General features: G+C 40.7%; 1 protein-coding gene across 14 annotated transcripts in view; it reads left to right on the top strand.

Annotated features, from left to right (window-relative positions):
- tanc2b (tetratricopeptide repeat, ankyrin repeat and coiled-coil containing 2b) overlaps positions 1 to 19,430 on the top strand; it is an 88,603-nt gene that overhangs the window by 44,929 nt on the left and 24,244 nt on the right. For 8 of the 14 annotated variants that reach the window (XM_086064141.1, XM_086064144.1, XM_086064142.1 and 5 more), the window contains 4 exons: positions 6,672 to 6,776; positions 14,361 to 14,509; positions 18,081 to 18,264; positions 19,107 to 19,367. In XM_086064141.1, the coding sequence (XP_085920267.1) occupies positions 6,672 to 6,776; positions 14,361 to 14,509; positions 18,081 to 18,264; positions 19,107 to 19,367 (699 nt within the window). Of the gene's footprint in view, positions 1 to 6,671; positions 6,777 to 6,935; positions 7,078 to 12,934; positions 13,008 to 14,228; positions 14,248 to 14,360; positions 14,510 to 18,080; positions 18,265 to 19,106; positions 19,368 to 19,430 lie in introns of those variants that run through there. The other 6 variants (XM_086064139.1, XM_086064147.1, XM_086064140.1 and 3 more) reach the window with 5 other exon arrangements.

Here is a 19,430-nt window from a genome sequence, read left to right on the forward strand (position 1 = left end):
CGGAACACTAATCAGGAATAATCAAAGATTGCTACAGTACATTCTAGGAGTTGCCCTTTACAGATTTACAGAAGAGGGCATTGGAAGTCAGGGTTAATGATCTGTTAGCGTCTGCCTCACTTTCTCCAAAAATATCCCCAAACAAAAACAAAAAACTCTGCAGTAAATTAATTGACTTTTGTAACTTAAAGAATTGGCTTTATGATCGAGATCAGTTCCAATCACATGTAAAAGACACGAGCAAAGTTATCGAGTGCTAGCCAAAGCTAAGCAAACAGATCTCTCAGCCAATCAGAAACATGAAGAAAGCCATTTGAGGGGGCAAAGTGCTGTAAGAAAAACCGCAAATAATCTCAGAGAGAAAATCGGTTATCATCTGTTTGCACTAAACTGTGGCCTAAAAGCCAACAGAAAAACGTTTTTTAGAGCTCTTGAGTACAGGCCAACTGCGCTTTCGGGAAAAATAAAAGACCATCAACCTGGCTTGAGTTTGCTCTCTCAAAAGACTCTTGAGTGACTTAAAGTGCAGTCTGCTTGCGACTCAAAAGATACACTCATTCTGTTATGTCAGAGTTTTATTTTGTAACATTCAGGCGTACCCTCTATCTACCCTCTGTTCATCCAAATGAAGTTACTACGTTACCTTGGCGTTTAGCAGCCCCTGCAGTGTGCTATTAATAACCCTAAGGAGAGGTTTGCTTACAAAACAGAAGAGTGGGTTACGTGCACCGCAGAAAGCTGAGCGCACGCACACAAAAAAGGTGTGTGTGCGCTCGTCCAAGCGTGTCCGAGGCTTTCGGGCCTGCGCGATGACACCAGCATTAGCATTCAGCGCGGCTCTGCCTGCTGCTGGCGCAATTGCGCCATCATTTCAGGGCTGCGTCCGTCTGGTCGCCGGCGCCGCCGCCATCGCCCCGCTTAACCCACTGCGGCTTGCTAATCGGCTCTGCTTTCGCTCCCTTGTCTTCTCGAGATCTTGTCCAGTGACAAGAAGGGCGTGGTCCTCGGGTTTCAGCAGGCCCGAAGGGGATAAACATTGGCCGCGCGCACGGCGCCGAGCTTTACTCAAGCTGGAGGTCAAGTGAGCCTCGCTATTATTAGGCGTTCGTATCATGTCCAGCCCTTGGCAAGTTATGCGCTTGTGTCGCTTCCTGAAACTCCTCTGCCGGTGAGTGCGGTTGATGTTCACACCTTGAGAGATGACAAAAAGTTATCACAACAGACGTGGTGCTAATACTGCTGAGTCATGAGCGCGCAGACCCTACGGAAACAGACCGCTGTTAAATCCTCATTTACGACTGTGAATCAAGCCGGTAAGAGATAATGCTGCGAGGAGCTGCATTTAGAATCGCACATAGTCAAGCGCAGACGTCGGCCAAGGCTAAGCAAACCTAAACACATCCGCAGACTCCTAAAGAAAACCATCACAAAGGATCAGTATTAAATCCCCATTTGCAGCTCCGAGTAAAAGGTGTGTTGTACAAAAACATACGAGAATGTCACTCAATGCAGACCTCTGCCAAGGCAAAGCAAAACTGAACACGTCATTGTCTACTGTCCAAGCGTCTTAATACTGCCGAGTCAACCGGACCGACTATGAATAGTCTGTATTTTCAGACGTGCTGCAAGAAACTAATACTAGCCGAGCGTAGATCTCCGCCAAGGCAAAGTTAGCCTTAACATGTCTGCGTCGACTGTGCGCGCCTTAATACTGCCGAGTCATGAAAGCACAGACTCTTAAGGACCCAGCCACAAAAGAGCGCAGTTCAATCCCCATTTCCGTCTGCGAGCAAAGGGTCCGCATCACACACTTAGCTCTGAGAAACTGCAATTTGAATGTCACACACAAGAGCGCAGCGCTCCACCAAGGCTTCGTTATCTTCCACGCGGCCGCGAGTGCTAACACTGCTGAGTCACGAGAGCGCAGACCCTCAGGAATCAACAGTAAAAGATCACTGTTCAGTCACCATTTCTAGCTGCGAGTAAAAGAGAGCGTTTTACTAAAATCTACTCCTAGAACGTCACACAGTCAAGCCGCAGACCTCTGCCAAGGCTTAGATACCTAAAAATGCCACTTTGTAATAATTAAGAATTGTGACAAATCAATGGACACGAAGGTCACTGTTTGTTTTTGTGGGAATACATATTGACTAGAGCATACAAATGTCCGTATAGTCGCCCCATAATGTTCTTTCAAGTGCGGGCGGACATGCCAGACTGTTTTGTTAGTTTAAAATCCAGACGGACACACAAGAATTCCTTCGACGGCATCTTCACGTCTTCCATTTGCCGATGGAACGCTGGTCTCATTAGACGCCACACTGGCCTCGTAATAATGCTACTTTTCTTTTTTTTCCTTTTTTTTTCTTTTTTATAATGAGCCTTCTTAGCAAAATATGCGCCGCCCCTCTGCCTTCTTAAAATTCTGCCTGAGCTTCACCTTGCTCGGATAATCCTCCCAAGGCGGTGATGATTGATACACACATACATATACGCGCGCGCGCACACGTGCGCTTACATAAAAATGGGAAGAGACAGTCTGGCTAATGGACTCTCACTTGCTGCACCAACAACAGCTGCTCTGCATTTGTTATTTGACAACCGAGCCCCAACGTGCTGTCTTATATCCTCCGTACAGCTTGAATACATTTTTATTTCATTGTTCATTTTAAAAGTGAAACTCATTCCGCGAGGCCTAACGACTTCTCTAAGAGCTCATCGGATTCTGGAGTTAAGAGTTCAATCAATATGATAATAAGAAGCAGTCAAAGGGGTTTGTAATATAGAAGGTAGGTAGGAATTGTAGTTGTGAAAACTAATCCAAATGACATATTTGGAAAAAATCATTGGGACTCCACCACTAGCTAGCAGTTTCGGGGTTAGCAATCTGTTAGCATCTGGTCAATTCTACAGACGAGTTTGAGTTGAACTACTAAAATAAATGAACTCTTCTACTGTAGTCTTAAGTTATTGAAATAAATATGTGTATCCTCATACGGTACATACTACAACATATTTTCAGGAAATGAATACTAAATTACTAATAATAAATTCTGCGTTTTCCAAGATGGTCAAATTAAAGATTGTCCATTTTTGGGATTGCTATAAAAAGCACTAAAATGTGAGCGTCTAACTGTCGTATACAATAGCAGTGAAGCGCGATAACGTCACGTCACTGTTTTTTATTTTGGCTTAATTTAATTAATTAGCGTGTCGTGTCTTCTTGTAAAATTCGAGCCCCTTGGTTTATTTATTTTCACGTTTATTGTGACTGAGATGACATTTAATAGTTATGCGACCGTGACTTCCCTCCTGTGAAACTGGATGCTTGCGGTGCTGGTTCTCGTTAGCTGTTGCTGTAGCGACCTGGGCGGCGTGCTAGCTTAAAGGTCCACACACACATGGCTCAATGTATGTCCTCGTGTATGTATGTGTGTGTGTGTGTGTCTTGGCGGGGGTTGAACGGCGGTGCGGACGGTATCCCGTTGCGATGGTAACCTTTTCTTTCTTCCACGTGCTCGCTCGCCGCTGTGACATTATGCTTTCCAACACGTCACTTGTACTTGTGGGTCGCTTGCTATATATATTTCTATTATGTTTCGCATTATCTTATCTATGATTGTCTTGAAAGTAATTACTGTAACATTTTGTCCATTGAGCTCACTTGTATCGAACTGGCACCCACTAAGTAAAAAAAAAAAGTAGCGAAAAAAATCTTCTAATTAATTACAATTGTCTGTATTACTACAGTACAGTTGAAATGATAAATATCTGAAAAGCAATAAGAATGTTTCAATGTGTAGAGAGTATAATAAAGAAAAGTGAAATTAAAATGAATGGTAAGGAGAAGCTAAGAATAGACGATAATGTGAGGATCCTGGGATCAACAAAATGTGTAAATCAGATGGGTCTTTGTTTCAACTGGAAGAATTTAAACTGGCTACATTGTTTTTACGGTAAATTGCAATATTGGTGACTCTGAATTGTGCAGTGCTGCTTTTTTTGTTGCTTTCACTTTCAAGTATGGCATTTAACTTCAATACATTGATGGCCTTTCAAAAGATAACAATTCCAAAATAACACCATGATAATAATTTATACATACGTATTTTACTATGATCTTTTTTTGTACCAGCACACTAAAACAAATGATACTGTTTTTATTTTAAGGTTTTATGGATTCAAATAAATTGTCTTAAAAACAAAATGAAACGATGAATAGCATTCGTGCAACTGTAACGGCGAGGTTTGTTTCATCTAATGATCCTTTGGCCCATGCTGGAAAGTCGGACTTTATTATAGTATGGCTGTAACGTCTTGTAAACTTACCAAGCTTATATGTAACATTTTTAACATGAACATCATGCAAATCAACTTGCGATTGTCATTGGTTAGCTAGTATCCAATCATGAACTAGAAGTGTTGACATCATCCAATTGGTTTAGAAAATATAAAAATATCTTTACCTGGTCTTTTTGTGTCGCGGATTTTGCCAGTGCATCTGGAATGTATCTCTCAAGGTAAACGGGTTCACTCTAAATGACCAAATGTAGTGATAATGTAATCATGCTAGCGTTCACTACGTGCATTTATGTACCCACAATGTAGGTGTAGTTATTCATAAGCTCATTAGAAGAGTGGATTTGCACCGCTGCCATCCATCAACACTGTCAGCCATCCTCGGCTTGGCGCGCGCTCACAACACAACGCCACCGCAGCCGCTAGATTTAAGTCGCAGAGAGCCGACGGCGGTGAGAGGATTTACTCGCGGGGATAGATAGTCGCACCCCCAACCCTTTCACACAGGTGAAAATCCGAGAGAGGAACAAACAAACGCGCTAATCTGCAGTTAACGCCGCACGCTGATGGCGCGTTTGGTCGATGGCGAAGGTGGACGCGCGATACGAGTCGCCGCTGGCTCTTCGCCGCGCCTGCAAGAGAGTGGAGCTTATCGGGATAAGTCCAAATCGAAGTGGATTGAGGCAAAGCTGTTTTGCTGCCGCTTCCTGGTCATGTGCCACGACAAGCGAATGTGCGCCGTAAACATCAAAGCAGTCATCGTTTTCTGGCTCTGAAACGCCAGCTTCGCCGATGGACACGGGATTGAGTGGACGTTTATCATGACGGTTGCATGAAAAGTCTGCCATTTGTGTGAAAACATTCAAACGCCATACAGGAAGTCCAGAGCTGAGATTCGAATCATGAATCTCAAGCCTCAAAAGCGCTTTTTTGATGAGTTTTATAAATCCATTTATATATGTGCATTCATTTTCATTAGTTTAACAGTTGCCTTGTTGTTGTTGGCACGAACGAGGTTTTAATCATTTATACTTACTGTGCATTCTTTTGTACATTTTTATGGCTACCCAAATAAATTAAAACAAAGTAACACACTACTAAAAGTCATTATCATCCATCAATCCATTTTTTTACACCACTTAGCCTCAAGCTAATGACTGAATGAGCAAGCGAGTAGAATAAATTACAGGGGGCTTTTAGTTTATGGCAGCCATTTTGGCAACGCATATTACTTGTTGTCATATTTTTGTTATCATTATGTGATGTTTTAGTCTATGAAAACTCAAAAAGGTTTTAGTCTAGTTTAGTCAAACCCCCCACCCCCCCACCCCTAATAATAAATTTGTGTTAGCAAAACAAAGCTAACTTTATGTTGAGGCTACCTAGCAGCCAATTTGCGCCAGGTGTTAAGCGGAAAACTATAGTCAGTATTCATTCATGGAAAAAGTCAGTTTACCACAGCTGTAAGGTGCCCAGATGTGCTTGCGTCTGTCCCGCTTTCAAAATACAAAGCCGAAACGATGAATGGGCCCATGTCGCTCCGCTTGTTTGCCGCTCGTTTCAAGCAACTCGACTCGCGTCTGTTTGCACAAAAGTCCGTCTTTGTGCGCTCAGTCAAAGCCAGACATTTGGAGTAAACAAGCTCGTGAACACATTTTGAAGGCAGATGGCGGCGGCGGCGGCGGGCCGACGCATGCTCGCAAAATTCGCTCTGCTGACTCAGCAATGCTGCGGAACTGGCAGTTCAGTTTGCAGACGCCTCTGAGGGCTGTGTCACGTTGCTACGTGAGACTTTGTTGACGTTGTTGCTCCATATAAGCGATATGTTGTGTTCTTCTTATACGAAAACAAACCTGGACCTTGATCATATCCTTGCGGAACGCCACTCATGACTGATTTTTCACTTTGGACTTTTGACATGTTGATGTTGGAGCATCGTGCTGCAAAAAAGTCATTAACAAATGTACATAAGATGCACAATGTATGGACATAAGTATTGGGACGCCAACAGGAAGTTGTTACCCAAGATGGGAAGAAGCATGCCTATCTTTATGGACCTTGCTTGGTTGGATCAACTGTTCCCGCGCAATTGTCCAATATATCTTGCTAAGACCAACTATTACGATTTAATAGGGTCCGGTTCAACCTCTTATGGATTGTTTATAAATAGGCGTGTCCGTTTGTTGACGATGGAGGTGATGTTGGTTTGTTTGTGTGGCTTGGCGATTGCAAAATTGTTGCTTTATAAGCTTTCTGTCCCCCCCTTGTCTCACCCTCCATCTTCCTAATTTATATATATATATATATATGTGTCTGTCTGTGTGCGTGTGTGTGTGTTGTCTCCCTCTGTGTGTGTCTTTGTCTGCTCCCAGCCCCTCTGCGGAAAGCAAAGTTCGTGGAGAGCCCTCGCGTTCCGCAATCGGAGCTCGGCTCCCCCGACCCAGCCGGGAATTCCCACCTGGACAGATTGTGCCCAGGTAAGTTTCTGGCCGTCCCGCCCCTCCCGCATGTCGGCTTTGTTTGTGGCGCTTCCTGAAGTCAGCAGTTGGTCTGTAATCCGCACTCCAGTCCGGTCTCTGTCAAACGTCTATCTCAATCGACCCCCCTCCGTCCTGCCCGCGTGACTAAAGCAGGTCACTCGAGGATATGCTTAGATTTCTGCGTCATTGTACACGCGTGAGGCTCTGAGGTCTTCGCCAACGCAATTTAGTGACAAAATGGTGGACTTGTCGGTTTGTCGGCATCTGCTGTGGAGCCTGTGCCCGATGGGAGCTCCAAGTAGGTGATCTTTATCGATGTGTTGTTGGGATGAAATTATTTACTGATAACCTGTGATTCAAACTGTTAGTTCCCAATTCTAATTATTGTTATTAACGTGTTTAGCGTCTTCTTTGAGAGTAGTAGCTGCTTTTTGACTTTTCCCATCTGGTGTGCTGTTGCTGTGCAAGGAGACAATTTATATCTTAGTTTGTATTTTTTGTTTTATTATTGTCACAGTTTCCTCCTATATTTATTCTAACTTCTTTTCATTTCTACAATTTTTCTTAAATACATTTCTTTAATATTTGTTTCTTCATATAATTGATTATTTAATGTAATATATATGTATATTTTATATATATATATATATATATGTAATATATATATTTTATATATATTATATATATATATATAATTATTTTCTACTCTCAAAAACAACCCCCCCTCCCCTCAAAAAGTTTTTTTTTCATATTTAGCCATTTTCTTTTTGGTGTTTTGTTTATTTTTGTGTAATATTTTCTTATTTTTCTCTATATTTTTTTATTTTTTTTCAATTATATTCATTTTTTATTGTTTTGTTTCTATTTTAATACTTTTTTCCAGTTATATCTAATTTGTCTAATCTGTGTGTTGTTTTGTTTTGTATACAATATTTTCTAATATTTTAACTATTGCCTTTGCTCTCATTAGTGTATACATGTACCTAATGTTTTTGTCTTGTGCTACTCCCATTAGCAAATCCCTGACATTCCTTTTAACAATATTGGGATAATAGCGACAAGCATGATCCCGTTACCCACTCTAATTGCAATATCAGTATACCGTTGATACCATCTCACCTGTGAGCCATTCATGCCTTCCTGTATCCTTGTTGTGCATTTATCCTAGCCCCAAATTGAGTGGGACCAGGCACACGCGCGTGCAAGTTACTGCAGATGCGACACTTCGGGGAAAGGTAATCAACGACACCGCTGAGGCGAAGAGAGTGCTTGATTCCAAATGGGATGGCGACTGGGTTTGTGGCAGAACCGCAGCAGGGAAGGCGGCGGGCGAGTCAGGCTTTTATTTCTTCGGCGCACAGATGGACATCTTAGGTCTTAACCGGCCGTCTCCTGGCACAAGTCACGGCAGGGTGTCGACTTAACACCTGCTGGTGTGCCAGCTCGTGTCGCTTGTTTTATTTGTCGACTTTAAAGGTAACTGCTGGAAATCTGGCCTAGTTCATGAGTCAGCACTTTTTCAAGCATTTTCACAGAGTTTGGGCTAAAGTGACGCACTAAGATGCTTTTCACACTAAACCCAACAGCGTAGGAGTGTTATAGTTCAGTGTTTTTCCAGGCCCAAATGGAGGCAGTGGTGGTGCCATTCTTTTCATTCACACATGTGCATGTGGAGTTTGTTGATGGCTGTCTCAGCAATTGACCTGCGTAGGACCACAATGCAACTGCCTTAGTTAGTGTGACTGAACCAGGTGAATTTCTTCTGTGTTTTGGGGAAAATGTGGACTAAAAAAGAGGATATTAAAAACATTGCAATCTGCTGCAATTTTAACATTACTTTTTCATGTCTACTAGGGACAGGCACGTCCCATGCCAGGTATCGGTAACAGATACTCGTGGATGTTGCCAATACCTAAGGCGGAACAAAATAGCCAAAATATTGAATACATAATTTAATAAAAAGGGAAAATAATAATGGATATAAAAAAGTACAATTGAAAAATTAAAAACAAAAAAATTATATAAATTGAAATAAATACAAAAAATAATATACTGTAAATGGAAATAAAAACAATAACAAAAATACATATACTTAAATAAATAAAAGTAAAAATCAATACAAAAATTACAATTCTCAATTCTATTTATGTATATTTGTATTTATTTCCACATTTATTTTTATTTTTTGAATCTCATTTTTATTTTTGAATTTATCTTATCTTTTCATTTTTTTTATATAGTTGTTAATTTCTATTTATATAATTTCTTTTGTATTACATTTTTAAATTTATATATATATATATATATATAAATCCGTTTTTATTGTAACTTTTATTTCTTTATTTTTTTATTTTGACAATTTTAGTCTTCCATGGATACCAGAAACCGACAATTAAAAAAATAAATCTGTCATCAAGTAAGTCCTCCTCGACAGTAGTTGCAGCAGTTTGATCGTCATCTGTGTCAGAAAGAAAACTCTTTGTTTACAATTTTTTGTCATTGTGTTATGTGTAATTTTATATACCAAAAGTACTAGAGGTGTCAGTGAGTACGCAAATAATACACACACTGCTATCGGTCTGAAAAAAGTGGTATTGAACATCCCTAGAAAAACCCTGACTTAATTGCATTTCAACACAATAGGGTGGGAAAAGTGAGTGTCAGGTGTTAATCTTCCTACGTAGGGACTGACTTTCTGCTATCCTCTTTCACGAGGTAAATTCACACCCGTTCCGTGTTGGTACCATTCACACAGAACAGCGGGGAAAAAATCCGGCTTCTGAGGTATTATCAGAGGCATAACTGTGGGATGCTGTATGAAAGCGCAAGGTCAGATAAATGCAAATGTTTTTGTTCCACCTCTCAAGTGGCAGTTTTGCCGTTAAACCTTGAGTGTGAATGATGCGAGCATGGACAATAGAAATCAATCTTGAGGGTTCAACGCCATGTAACAATAGTAGAACACCTCAGAGGGGCCCCACTAACATTGTCAGTCGCCGCAAGTGGCTGGTATTGTTTTCACAAGTATGTGTGTGTGTGTGTATGTAATCATATCCAAATTTGGCTGAAACTCACTTAGTGTAGCAGGAAAGTCCACTGTGGGAGTTTGTGGTAAAGGGCTACAAAACCGGTGATACATACTGGTACCTTCATTTGAACCCCAACAAAGGGGCTTTGGGATGATTAGTAAAAAAGAAAAAAAAACACCCTACGCAGTATCCACTTGATTCCCTGGCGTCATTGGCTGGAAGACAAAAAGACTGAGTCACGGCGACTTTTGCGGTTCACCATTTGTTTGGAATGTACGGAGTAGAAATTTTGGCTTTTGAGTAGCTGAAAGGATCCATCCTCATCTGAAGTGTAGTAGATGTTGTGCATAGTCCTACTTGAAGGAAGGAGCTGTAAGAGGTGGTGACCAGGATTTGGAGGGTCTGAGACAAGAGTGGGTATATCTGTATTAGGATCCTGTCATGGCTTCCAGGGCCTTCACGTGTGAATGAAACTTTTGAGAAGATAGCATCAGAGGAATGTGATGTTCCTGATAATCTCCCACGCTGCTGCAATCTCGGTAGCGTGGGATGCAGTCCACCTTTAGGAAAAAGTGAATTTGTCTGTTTTCCCGCCGTTCTTCACGCGTCCGACTCATTTGTTCGCCGGTGTCGGAGGTGTTTTTCCCCGTTATTAATCCGCTTTTCCCGGGAACGCACGGACACGCGTTCCTAGCTGTGCGGCGAAAGATAGTTGCCACGGCAACCATCTGTCTCCCCTTTTTTGCGGCTCAGGAATCCAGCGGGTGGGGAGCGCGCGTGCACGCGTGTTCCTGAGATGTTTTCATACGCTCACGTCGGGTCATTAGGGAGCCTGGAGACGTCACAGTGATGAGACGACATCCGTTTGACATGCTCAGAGGTTCGCTCGCTGATTTTCTTCACAAACGGGGAAGCGTGTGCCTTTTAAAGAGTTTAAGATAGTGTTGAAAGTAAAAATTCTTACTATAATATCAGCTCATTAGTAAGCTAATTAGCTTGTTTGTTCATTGCAAGCACAGACAAGCAGTTTGACGTGACGAACAAACAACAATTTGAACCTTGCATATTTTTGGGTGTACGACAAGACTTTAGTTGTACTTTTTTTTTTTTACTCTTTTTTTACTCTAATTTTTGGGGAAATGGTCATTTTTAACACACACAATAAAAAATCAGGTGTTCTGTCTCAGGTGTAGTACAGTTTTTGTTATGATGATCGGGGGCGGAGCTAGGGCGTGACAACCAAGGAAGCAGCTACTCATTGGTGTCAACTTAGCAACTTCTCTGATGACCTAGTGACGTTTTTTTGTTGCCTAGCAACAAATAATTACTAACCATACTAAAGGTGAGTTTATTCATGTGTTCACACTATAATTATAAGCAATTAACTCATTCACTGCCATTGACGGCTATAAACGTCAAAAATTCATTTGAACTATTTCTTAGTTTAATTTTTTTTTCGACTTTTGTTAAGAGTATGAAAACCTAGGAAAAAAAATATTGTACATTTACAACAGATATAAAATTTGTGATTAATCGTGAGTTAACTAGTGACGTCATGCGATTAATAACAATTAAAAAATTTGATATCTGTTCTAAATGAACAATTAAAAAAAATCTAGGTTTTCATACTCTTCTTAACAAAATTGGGGGAAAATGTGAAACTAATACAAATAGTTAAAATTAATTTTTGACGTCTATACCCGTCAATGGCAGTGAATGAGTTAAAAAGCTAATTTCCCATGATAATCTCCCTTTTAAGTAAATGTGAGACAGGTATGATTACCTCCCCTAAGGATGTGAGATGTCTAGATACAAGTGTGGATTCTCGCTCTCTTTGGTGCTAATCTGGCCCTGGCGGAGGTCTGGTTGATGTTTTCAAACCCCATTGACTTTCTGCGAGTTCTGTCAGCTAATGTTTATCTTAATGCTGATGATAACTTAAGCTGCTTACAATCTGCTATCGAGACTGACATGCATGATCCTATCACACAAGAAGTCTGACTTCATCTCCAGGCCTCCAACTGGCGAAAAATGACAAAAGTTGACTGGCTTTGACATTGTTTTTCTAATGTGTGTTTGTGGATACAGCAAGGATGTCAATCTTGTTTTCGTGGTAACCTACGTTGAAGTTATGGTTGCTTTCGGAGGGCATTTGTAACGTAAAAGCATATAAATGTCTTCACTTTTTATTTTATTTTTTTTACGGCATGCCAAAAACCATAGCTCGGTACATAAATTGGTTCAGTTCACATTCAGTGCACTCAAGGAACAACATTCTAAATGCTTATCTCTTGTGTAAATAGTAACACATTTAATGATATTTAAAAGGAAAGGCACGTCAATCATTTGTCTTCTTGGGCAATGAAATATGCAGGCTAGTAGCAGTTTGAAAAGTGTGAATTACTATTATTATAAAAACAGTAATAATGGATTTAGGTATTGCTTTGACTTGAATGTCATACAACAGTAACAATGCTTTCAAAAAAAGAAGCCATTTGCTTACCAGAAATTGAGCTGCACTGTGGTTGTTTATGAATTAGGCATGTGGCTAGAGTGCAGTTCCAGTTTCTGTCCCTTATGTTCCATTTAATTGCCTCGTTACATAATTGTTCCTGAATTTTTGTTTATTATCAGGTAATGACCAGTTTGCCGCGACGGCCATCAAAAAACACAAGATGACGTATGTGGTACTCGGTGAAAAAACTTTGGCCATCTGTTATCTAGATGGACAGGCGTGATCCTATCACATACATAAGTAAAAACACCGTTTGTATTGTGCCTTTTTTGAAAATAACTTTCTCAGGCTTCTGATTGGCTAAAAAGGGCTTGGATAAGTTATGCATTTGATGTTTTTTTTTTTGTTTGTTTTTTTAAACTACTCTAATATATTCCCTACATGTGTAGATTTGGCTAATGTCATGACATGACAGTATATTCTGTCTTGTGTCTTGTAACGGACGCTGCAATTACCTGCCGTTCCGGTCCGACCTGCCCCACTGGAAAACGACAACAACAGAAGAAGCGCAGCGAGCGTCTCCGCTGTTTATTTAAGCTCGGACCGTCCCGCTCGCTCATCCAATTACAATCGCTCGGCTCGGGAACACTCCAGGGAGTAAAGGCAACCTGGAGGGGCGTGCGGCTGTTTAATGACCTAATATGATAGCATGCTAATAAGGAAGGCGGCTGGAAAATACCTACAGTAAGATGTTGTATTTTTTTCCAGTGGATATTCCTAACGTGTTATTGTCTTTGCGGTGGTGTTAGCAGGATGATGTTAGCGTTTAGCGGCGGCTATACGTTTGATGTTGCGAATTTGTACATGTTAGCAATGGTGTGTTAGCATTTAGCTCAAGCTGCGTGGCTAACTCGGTGTAGCATCACAGGACTAAATTAAGATTGTGAGAGCAAATCCATTTTTTTCAACATTTAAAAGCGCAAATACAAAATGACAACACTCGCAAGGAGCTACTATAAACTGCAACTCACCAAGACATTTACATGCAGACAAACCGACTCCAGCTTGTGATGTCACTCATAAGGCGGCGCCCCTTAAAGGCACACATCTAACCCATGGCTAATGCATTATGTACTGTATTAAATAATTTATAATAACAGTAACTTAGGGCCAGACTGATTGATTGGCCAATATTAGTGCTTTTAAAATGTTTTAGTTTTTTTTTTCTTTTAGTTAATCGGACAATTAATCTGCTATTCTTTTAGTTAATCGGACAATTAATCGGCTATCGGAATTGCAATCTTAAAGAAATCTTTATATTCTCTGCATTTTTCCCATCATTGTGGTTTCACATTTTGTAGTGCTATTTTTCTTTATTAAAATGTTAAAATTAAAATAATTAAAAAAAAAAAATACAATAATAAAATTTAAATAAATAAATAAAATAATTAATCAAATTTAAATGTGACCAAAAATGTTTGGGGTTGGCTAGAATGGTTTAATGACGTTGAAAAAAATAATAGTGGGAACATTTTATTTGATATTTGGGTGAGGTTAGTTACAAGCTTGGTTACAGTTCAAATTCAACTTGTCAAGGTACGGTTGTTTACAGTACGTCAGGTGGTCATGTTGATGTTCTCAGCACACGGATGTCAGCATTTACAGTAGGTCAAAGCTCCCCGCACTCAGTTGTTGTTTTAGGTAGTTGTTTTTAAGGTGGAGCTTTTCTTTTCCCTCGTCGCGGCAAAGAGCCTGTGCAAACAGGACGGAGGGGCGTCGCCTCACCCGCTTTGTCTAGCGCCGTCTAACAGGTGAGCAGCGTATCTGGTTACGTCGGGCGTGTTGTCGCAGAAGAGGAGCGGCTGTCAGCGAGCAGGCAGGAGTGACGTTAGCTTCTCTCGCAAAGGCTCGTGAATGAAGGCACTTTGGACTTTGTTTAAGATGTCCGGGCAGGGAGCGCGGGATGTGGCCGAGATGCGTTCAGGTGGCCAGGACGCCTCTTAAATGTCGCAGCTGCCGCTAGTTTTTTTTTTTTTCCACCTAAAAACACTCATCTTCATTTTTCCCTCTCTTCTCTCCATCCCGCCGCCTCTGCAGGGGAGTCGAGCCAGGAGCTGGGCCCCCCTCCCACGGTGGATGAGGCCGCCAACACATTGATGACGCGCCTGGGCTTCCTTCTGGGAGACAAAGCGAGCGAGGGGCCGGCCGGTCCCCACTACAGCATGGAGGAGCCCGAGGCCAGACAGGTGAGAGGAAGTGGCTCTTATTTTGAAAGTCGCACAGGGCAGGATGCAAAAACATCATTCAAATCATCAGTTAAATTGAGGTTATTGTTGGATGTTTTGCGTTTACATGGCTGAACTAACTCACCATTTGGAATTGGTAAACATTTGAAATGATAACTATATTTTGCATAATAACTATTTAGCTTAGGAGTTATTTCAAAAAACAAGCATAATCTCTGTGAAATGTAAATTTTCTGAGGTTTGTGACCATTTCCACAAATCCAATCTTGATATACATGTTACATAACATGTTTAGTTTTCTTCATCCCATTTTCTTATAATATTATTACTGTATGTTTGTATACAGTACAATAGATAATGTTGCTTTTTCTGGGAAGCTGGAACGCATTTGTGACTGTGTGGTCGACGGCAAGGACCCAGATGCAGAATCGTGAACAAAAATGTATTGAGCCCAAACAAAAAATCACCTTCTCAGGGAAAAATTCTTCTTGCAAAAGGTTAAAAACACAAAAATTTGACATACTTCATTCAATTGGATTATATTTCGATAAAAGTTCTAATATTACGAGAATAAAGTTGTATTTTTGAATTTTAACTGTTAAAATATGTCTTTATCCCCTCATTAAAACTTTGATTTATTATCTTAATATTCCAGTTGTATCCTTGAAAAATAGTGACTCTGTGACTCGGAAATAGGCAACTATTTAATTCCTACGGCATTTTGGGGTCCACGTAATAGTTGCTTAATTGCTTTATTTTATATTATATTTCATTTCTTTTATTTTTTATATATATATTTTATATTATTATATGAATTGCTTTAGGATTATGATGAGGGGATCTTTGTTGAGAAATTATTTAAAAGGATCCCACACCCTAAAAGTTTGCGAACCTCTGAATAATGACTTATTCTTTGATCCTCACTTGTATGATGTCACATTTCCCGCAAGTACAAGCAGCAATTATTGTGTTTGATTTCATAATTGCACTCAATAGTTGCATTCTCTGCATTCTCTCTATGTGTAGGTCATAGTAACCTGTGGCCAAAGAATACAATAAGCCCTTATTGCGCAACTAAATTAGGCTTATTCTATTCTATTTCTTAAATCACATTTTGCACAAGTACATGTGAAAACTAGAGGTGTGCCCAAAAATAGATTTTCATAAGAATCGCGATTATCATTTAGTATGATTCAGAATCGATTTTAAATGTCCCAAAATCGATTTTTATATATTCGATATTTATTTTATACTGTCTTGCCTTTATTGGGAGCACTGTTCATGTTGTACACGATTTGGCCACTTAGGGGCAGTGTGGTTCCGCTCGTTTTAATACACTGTTAAGTTGTAGCCACATCGAAGCAAAAAGTCATGATTTTTTTTTGCAGTGTAGGATGTTAAGATGCTTCTCTGTTTACATTCCTGAAGCGTTTTGTATGAATAGTCGTTCTTTTGAGTGATAAAAGTGCCACGAGTAGCGCGCTAATTAGCATTAGCGAGTCAGACTGGAGTAGATAATGACAAGTCTTTGAATATCTATAAATTGAAGCAGAAATCATTGTCAATCAAATAATTTTTAATCTAAAATCGTTCTGAATCGATAATCGATTCTGAATCGAATCACAGACCCAAAAATCGGAATCGAAATGTGAGACACCCCTAGTGAATTTAATCTCAAAGCACCACTTGATAGTTGAGCAGGAGGTGTTTTATGTTATTTATGTGACCAAAGGAATATAATTAAGGCTTATTCTCGGAACCCTGATTTTTTCGAGTTACAAAATTTCAAAAGTCCTCCTGATAATTGAATGTGTGGCTAAAAAGAATACAATAAGCAGTTATTGTGTTTACTATGAAACCTCACTCACTTCATAGCTGTGCATGAAGTGTTGCTGTTATCTTTGTGGCCTAAGTAGACTGATATTTACTCATATTTGAGGCTTATTCTCCGAGCACCACTTGTTTCGCTTCACATTTTGCACAGGTACATGTGGAAATGCTGCTTGAAGTGAGCGTCGCTGTAACGGCGGGGGTGTAGAAAGCGAGAGAGGTTGATTCAAGCGCCTCTTTTTTAAGAGACGTGACTCACGCCGGCCGCCTGCTGCACGCTGTGTACGCTCGTCTTGTTTCGCTTACCTGCCCCAAAGTGCAATGCAAACATGTCGAGGACACTGTTTTGCTTTGCAAAAGCAAGATGCACATGGAACTGCTGCGCTTATGAAATGATTAGTGGTGTCGGATCTCAGTGTGATGAACATTTAGCTGTGGCCAGTCGTCAATGCAGTGATATAAAACGGCTCGCATAGTGAGTGTACACAGTGAACTCACAGCTCCACAATTGCCACAAAACAGTTAACATAGCACACCAGCATGCTATGCTATCATGCTAAAATAGCTAAAGGCGTATCATCTTGTATGATTTGGCCCATGTTGGCATATCAAGTCAAATTAAACAGCCAGAAGGGTACATATGACATACAGTATTTTGCTTGTGGTGTTGTTGTATTGTTGTGAGTGGGTTAGCATTTTACTCAAAGTTACCCAGCTGTGATAACACCATCACATTTACAGAACTGTTAGCACAGCTTATCAATTTGTTATTATGCTACAAACAAAACAAAAAAGTCACTATGACTATAAGTTAGAAACTATGACATCATTCAACTGTTTTGGCATTGCGATTTTGCGCACTTGTTAGCAGCTCACAGTTAGCTTATTGCTTATTGCTAGCTTATTTAGGTCACACTCTGTCATTGGAACTGGTACATGATGCGCATATATCCACATATTTGCAGTCCACGACTCAAAAATTCAGCGATTCATGTTTTTCTTCTGTGAACTTATCATCAGCTATTTATTTATTTATTTTATTATATTATTTCAAGTCTTGGTACGGTACAGTTTTTTATGGAAAACAGCATAAACCTTCAGAGTCGATTTTATTGCCGTTGTCGGTTACAACTTTTTTTTTCTTTTTTTTTGTCCGATAAACAATGTACTAGACATCAGGGGCACTGGTGCAGGTGTGAATTTTTAAACACAGAAGTTGCTGAGCATTTTTACTTGGTAGTAGCTTGCGCGGATATATGTTATGTACAACTACCACGAATGTGTTACGCAGCCAGGTAGATGTAGCCTTGAGCACCACTTCACCTTTCCTCTCCTCTCAACGAAGACCTCCACACACTTCACATACACGTGCATGAATGTTTTATGCCCGGGTGCATTTGTGAGGGCTCGCAGCAGCAGCAGCAGCAGCCGGTTTTTTCTTTCTATTTTTTGCTCCCCTGTGGTGCGCGGTCTGCTAACCTGAGCTGACACACTGGAGGACTCACTGCAGGGAGACAAACAACGAGTCTCTTCCTATGTTGTGTGTGAGGTGCGTCAGAGAAGTTCCAGGACCGGTGTCACAAATGATCATTTTCAAATCTGAACTACAAGTTATACCCATGTTCGCACCCTTTCCTGCCTCACTTTCATGCATTCCTGGAAAAATATTCTTCTGGGTTTCTACGCAACTCTGTTTTCAAACTGGAATATTAATGCATGTTGTGTGTGTTTGTTTTCCCAGGGCCAGAACCAGCGCATCAGTCCATGCTCCACGTTGACCAGCAGTACCGCGTCGCCCCCCGCGGGCAGCCCCTGCTCCACCCTGCCCACCGCCATGTCGGGCCAGGTGGGCACCAGGGAGTGCGCCTACGGCTCCGTCACCAGTCCCACCTCCACGCTGGAGAGCCGCGACAGCGGAATCATCGGTGAGAGCTCCTCCAAATATCCTGAAAAGACTTAAGTAGGATTTGAGGTTATAAAGTAGGGTTGTCACATATAGGTTAGGTTTTTAAATTTAGGTTTCAAATTTGAAACCAGGGTTATGATTTAAAATTGAATTTAGGTTACAGTTTCAAATCAGGATTTCCAGCTTGGGTTAAAGTTTCAGATTTGGGTTCCAAGACAGGGCTATAGTGTTTGAAGTTGGGATTAGGGTTTCAAGACCAGATGAGGGTTTCAAGTTGGTTGTTGATTTTTCAGCCTGGTTTAAGTTTTCTTGTAAGGGTTTCATGTCAAGGTTGGTCTTTAAAGTTAGGATTTCAAATTAAGGTTAAGATTTCAAATGTAGGTTGCAAATGAGGGTTTCAGGATAGGGTTCGGGGTTCAAGGTAGGATTTTAAACTGGTTTTAGATTTTAAAGTCTGAGTTTTCAAATTATGGTTTTGTGTTGGTTAGGGTTTTGAATTAGGATTATATTTAAAAATTAGGTTTTGAAGAAAGGTTTAGGATTTCAAGATTTGGTTTTAAACAGCTATTAGGGTTTTAAGTTTCTGTTGTTAACCGGGTTTGGGGTTTTAAGGTAGGTTTCAGCCTTTGGTTAGGGTCTCAAATTGGGGTTTCAAACTTTGGTTAACTTTTAAAATTTGGTTTTGAGTTACAATTGCGGTTACATAATTAATAGGTTTTCAAAAAAGGGTTATGGTTTCAAACCTGGGTTAGGATTTCATGTCAAGTTTGAAGTCATGTTGTCAAGACAAGGTAATAGTCTTAAATTAGGGTGTGCATTTTTCAATTATGGTTTCCAATGAGCAACATTATGTCTCCGCAGCCACTCTGACCAGCTACTCTGAGAACATGGAGCGCGGCGGCGGCAAGCACGGCAGCGGCACAGATGGCTCGCGCGGCAACCTGAAGCTGTGGCAGTCGCAGAAATCAGGCATGGACTCCTTCCTGTACCGCGTGGACGAGAACATGACGGCGTCCACGTACAGCCTCAACAAGATCCCCGAGAACAGCCTGGAGAGCATGTCCTCGCACTCGGCCCACTCCATCCCCCTGTACCTCATGCCCCGACCCAATTCTGTGGCTGGTGAGTCCCCCCCCACCAGAACCCCTCCCTGACAGAAATATGCTTACTCAGCTTTTTGAAAGC

Source organism: Leptonotus elevatus, chromosome 20 (genome assembly GCF_054856555.1).
Source record: "Leptonotus elevatus isolate MCC_2025b chromosome 20, RoL_Lele_1.0, whole genome shotgun sequence".
In the NCBI taxonomy this organism is placed as follows: Eukaryota; Metazoa; Chordata; class Actinopteri; order Syngnathiformes; family Syngnathidae; genus Leptonotus; species Leptonotus elevatus.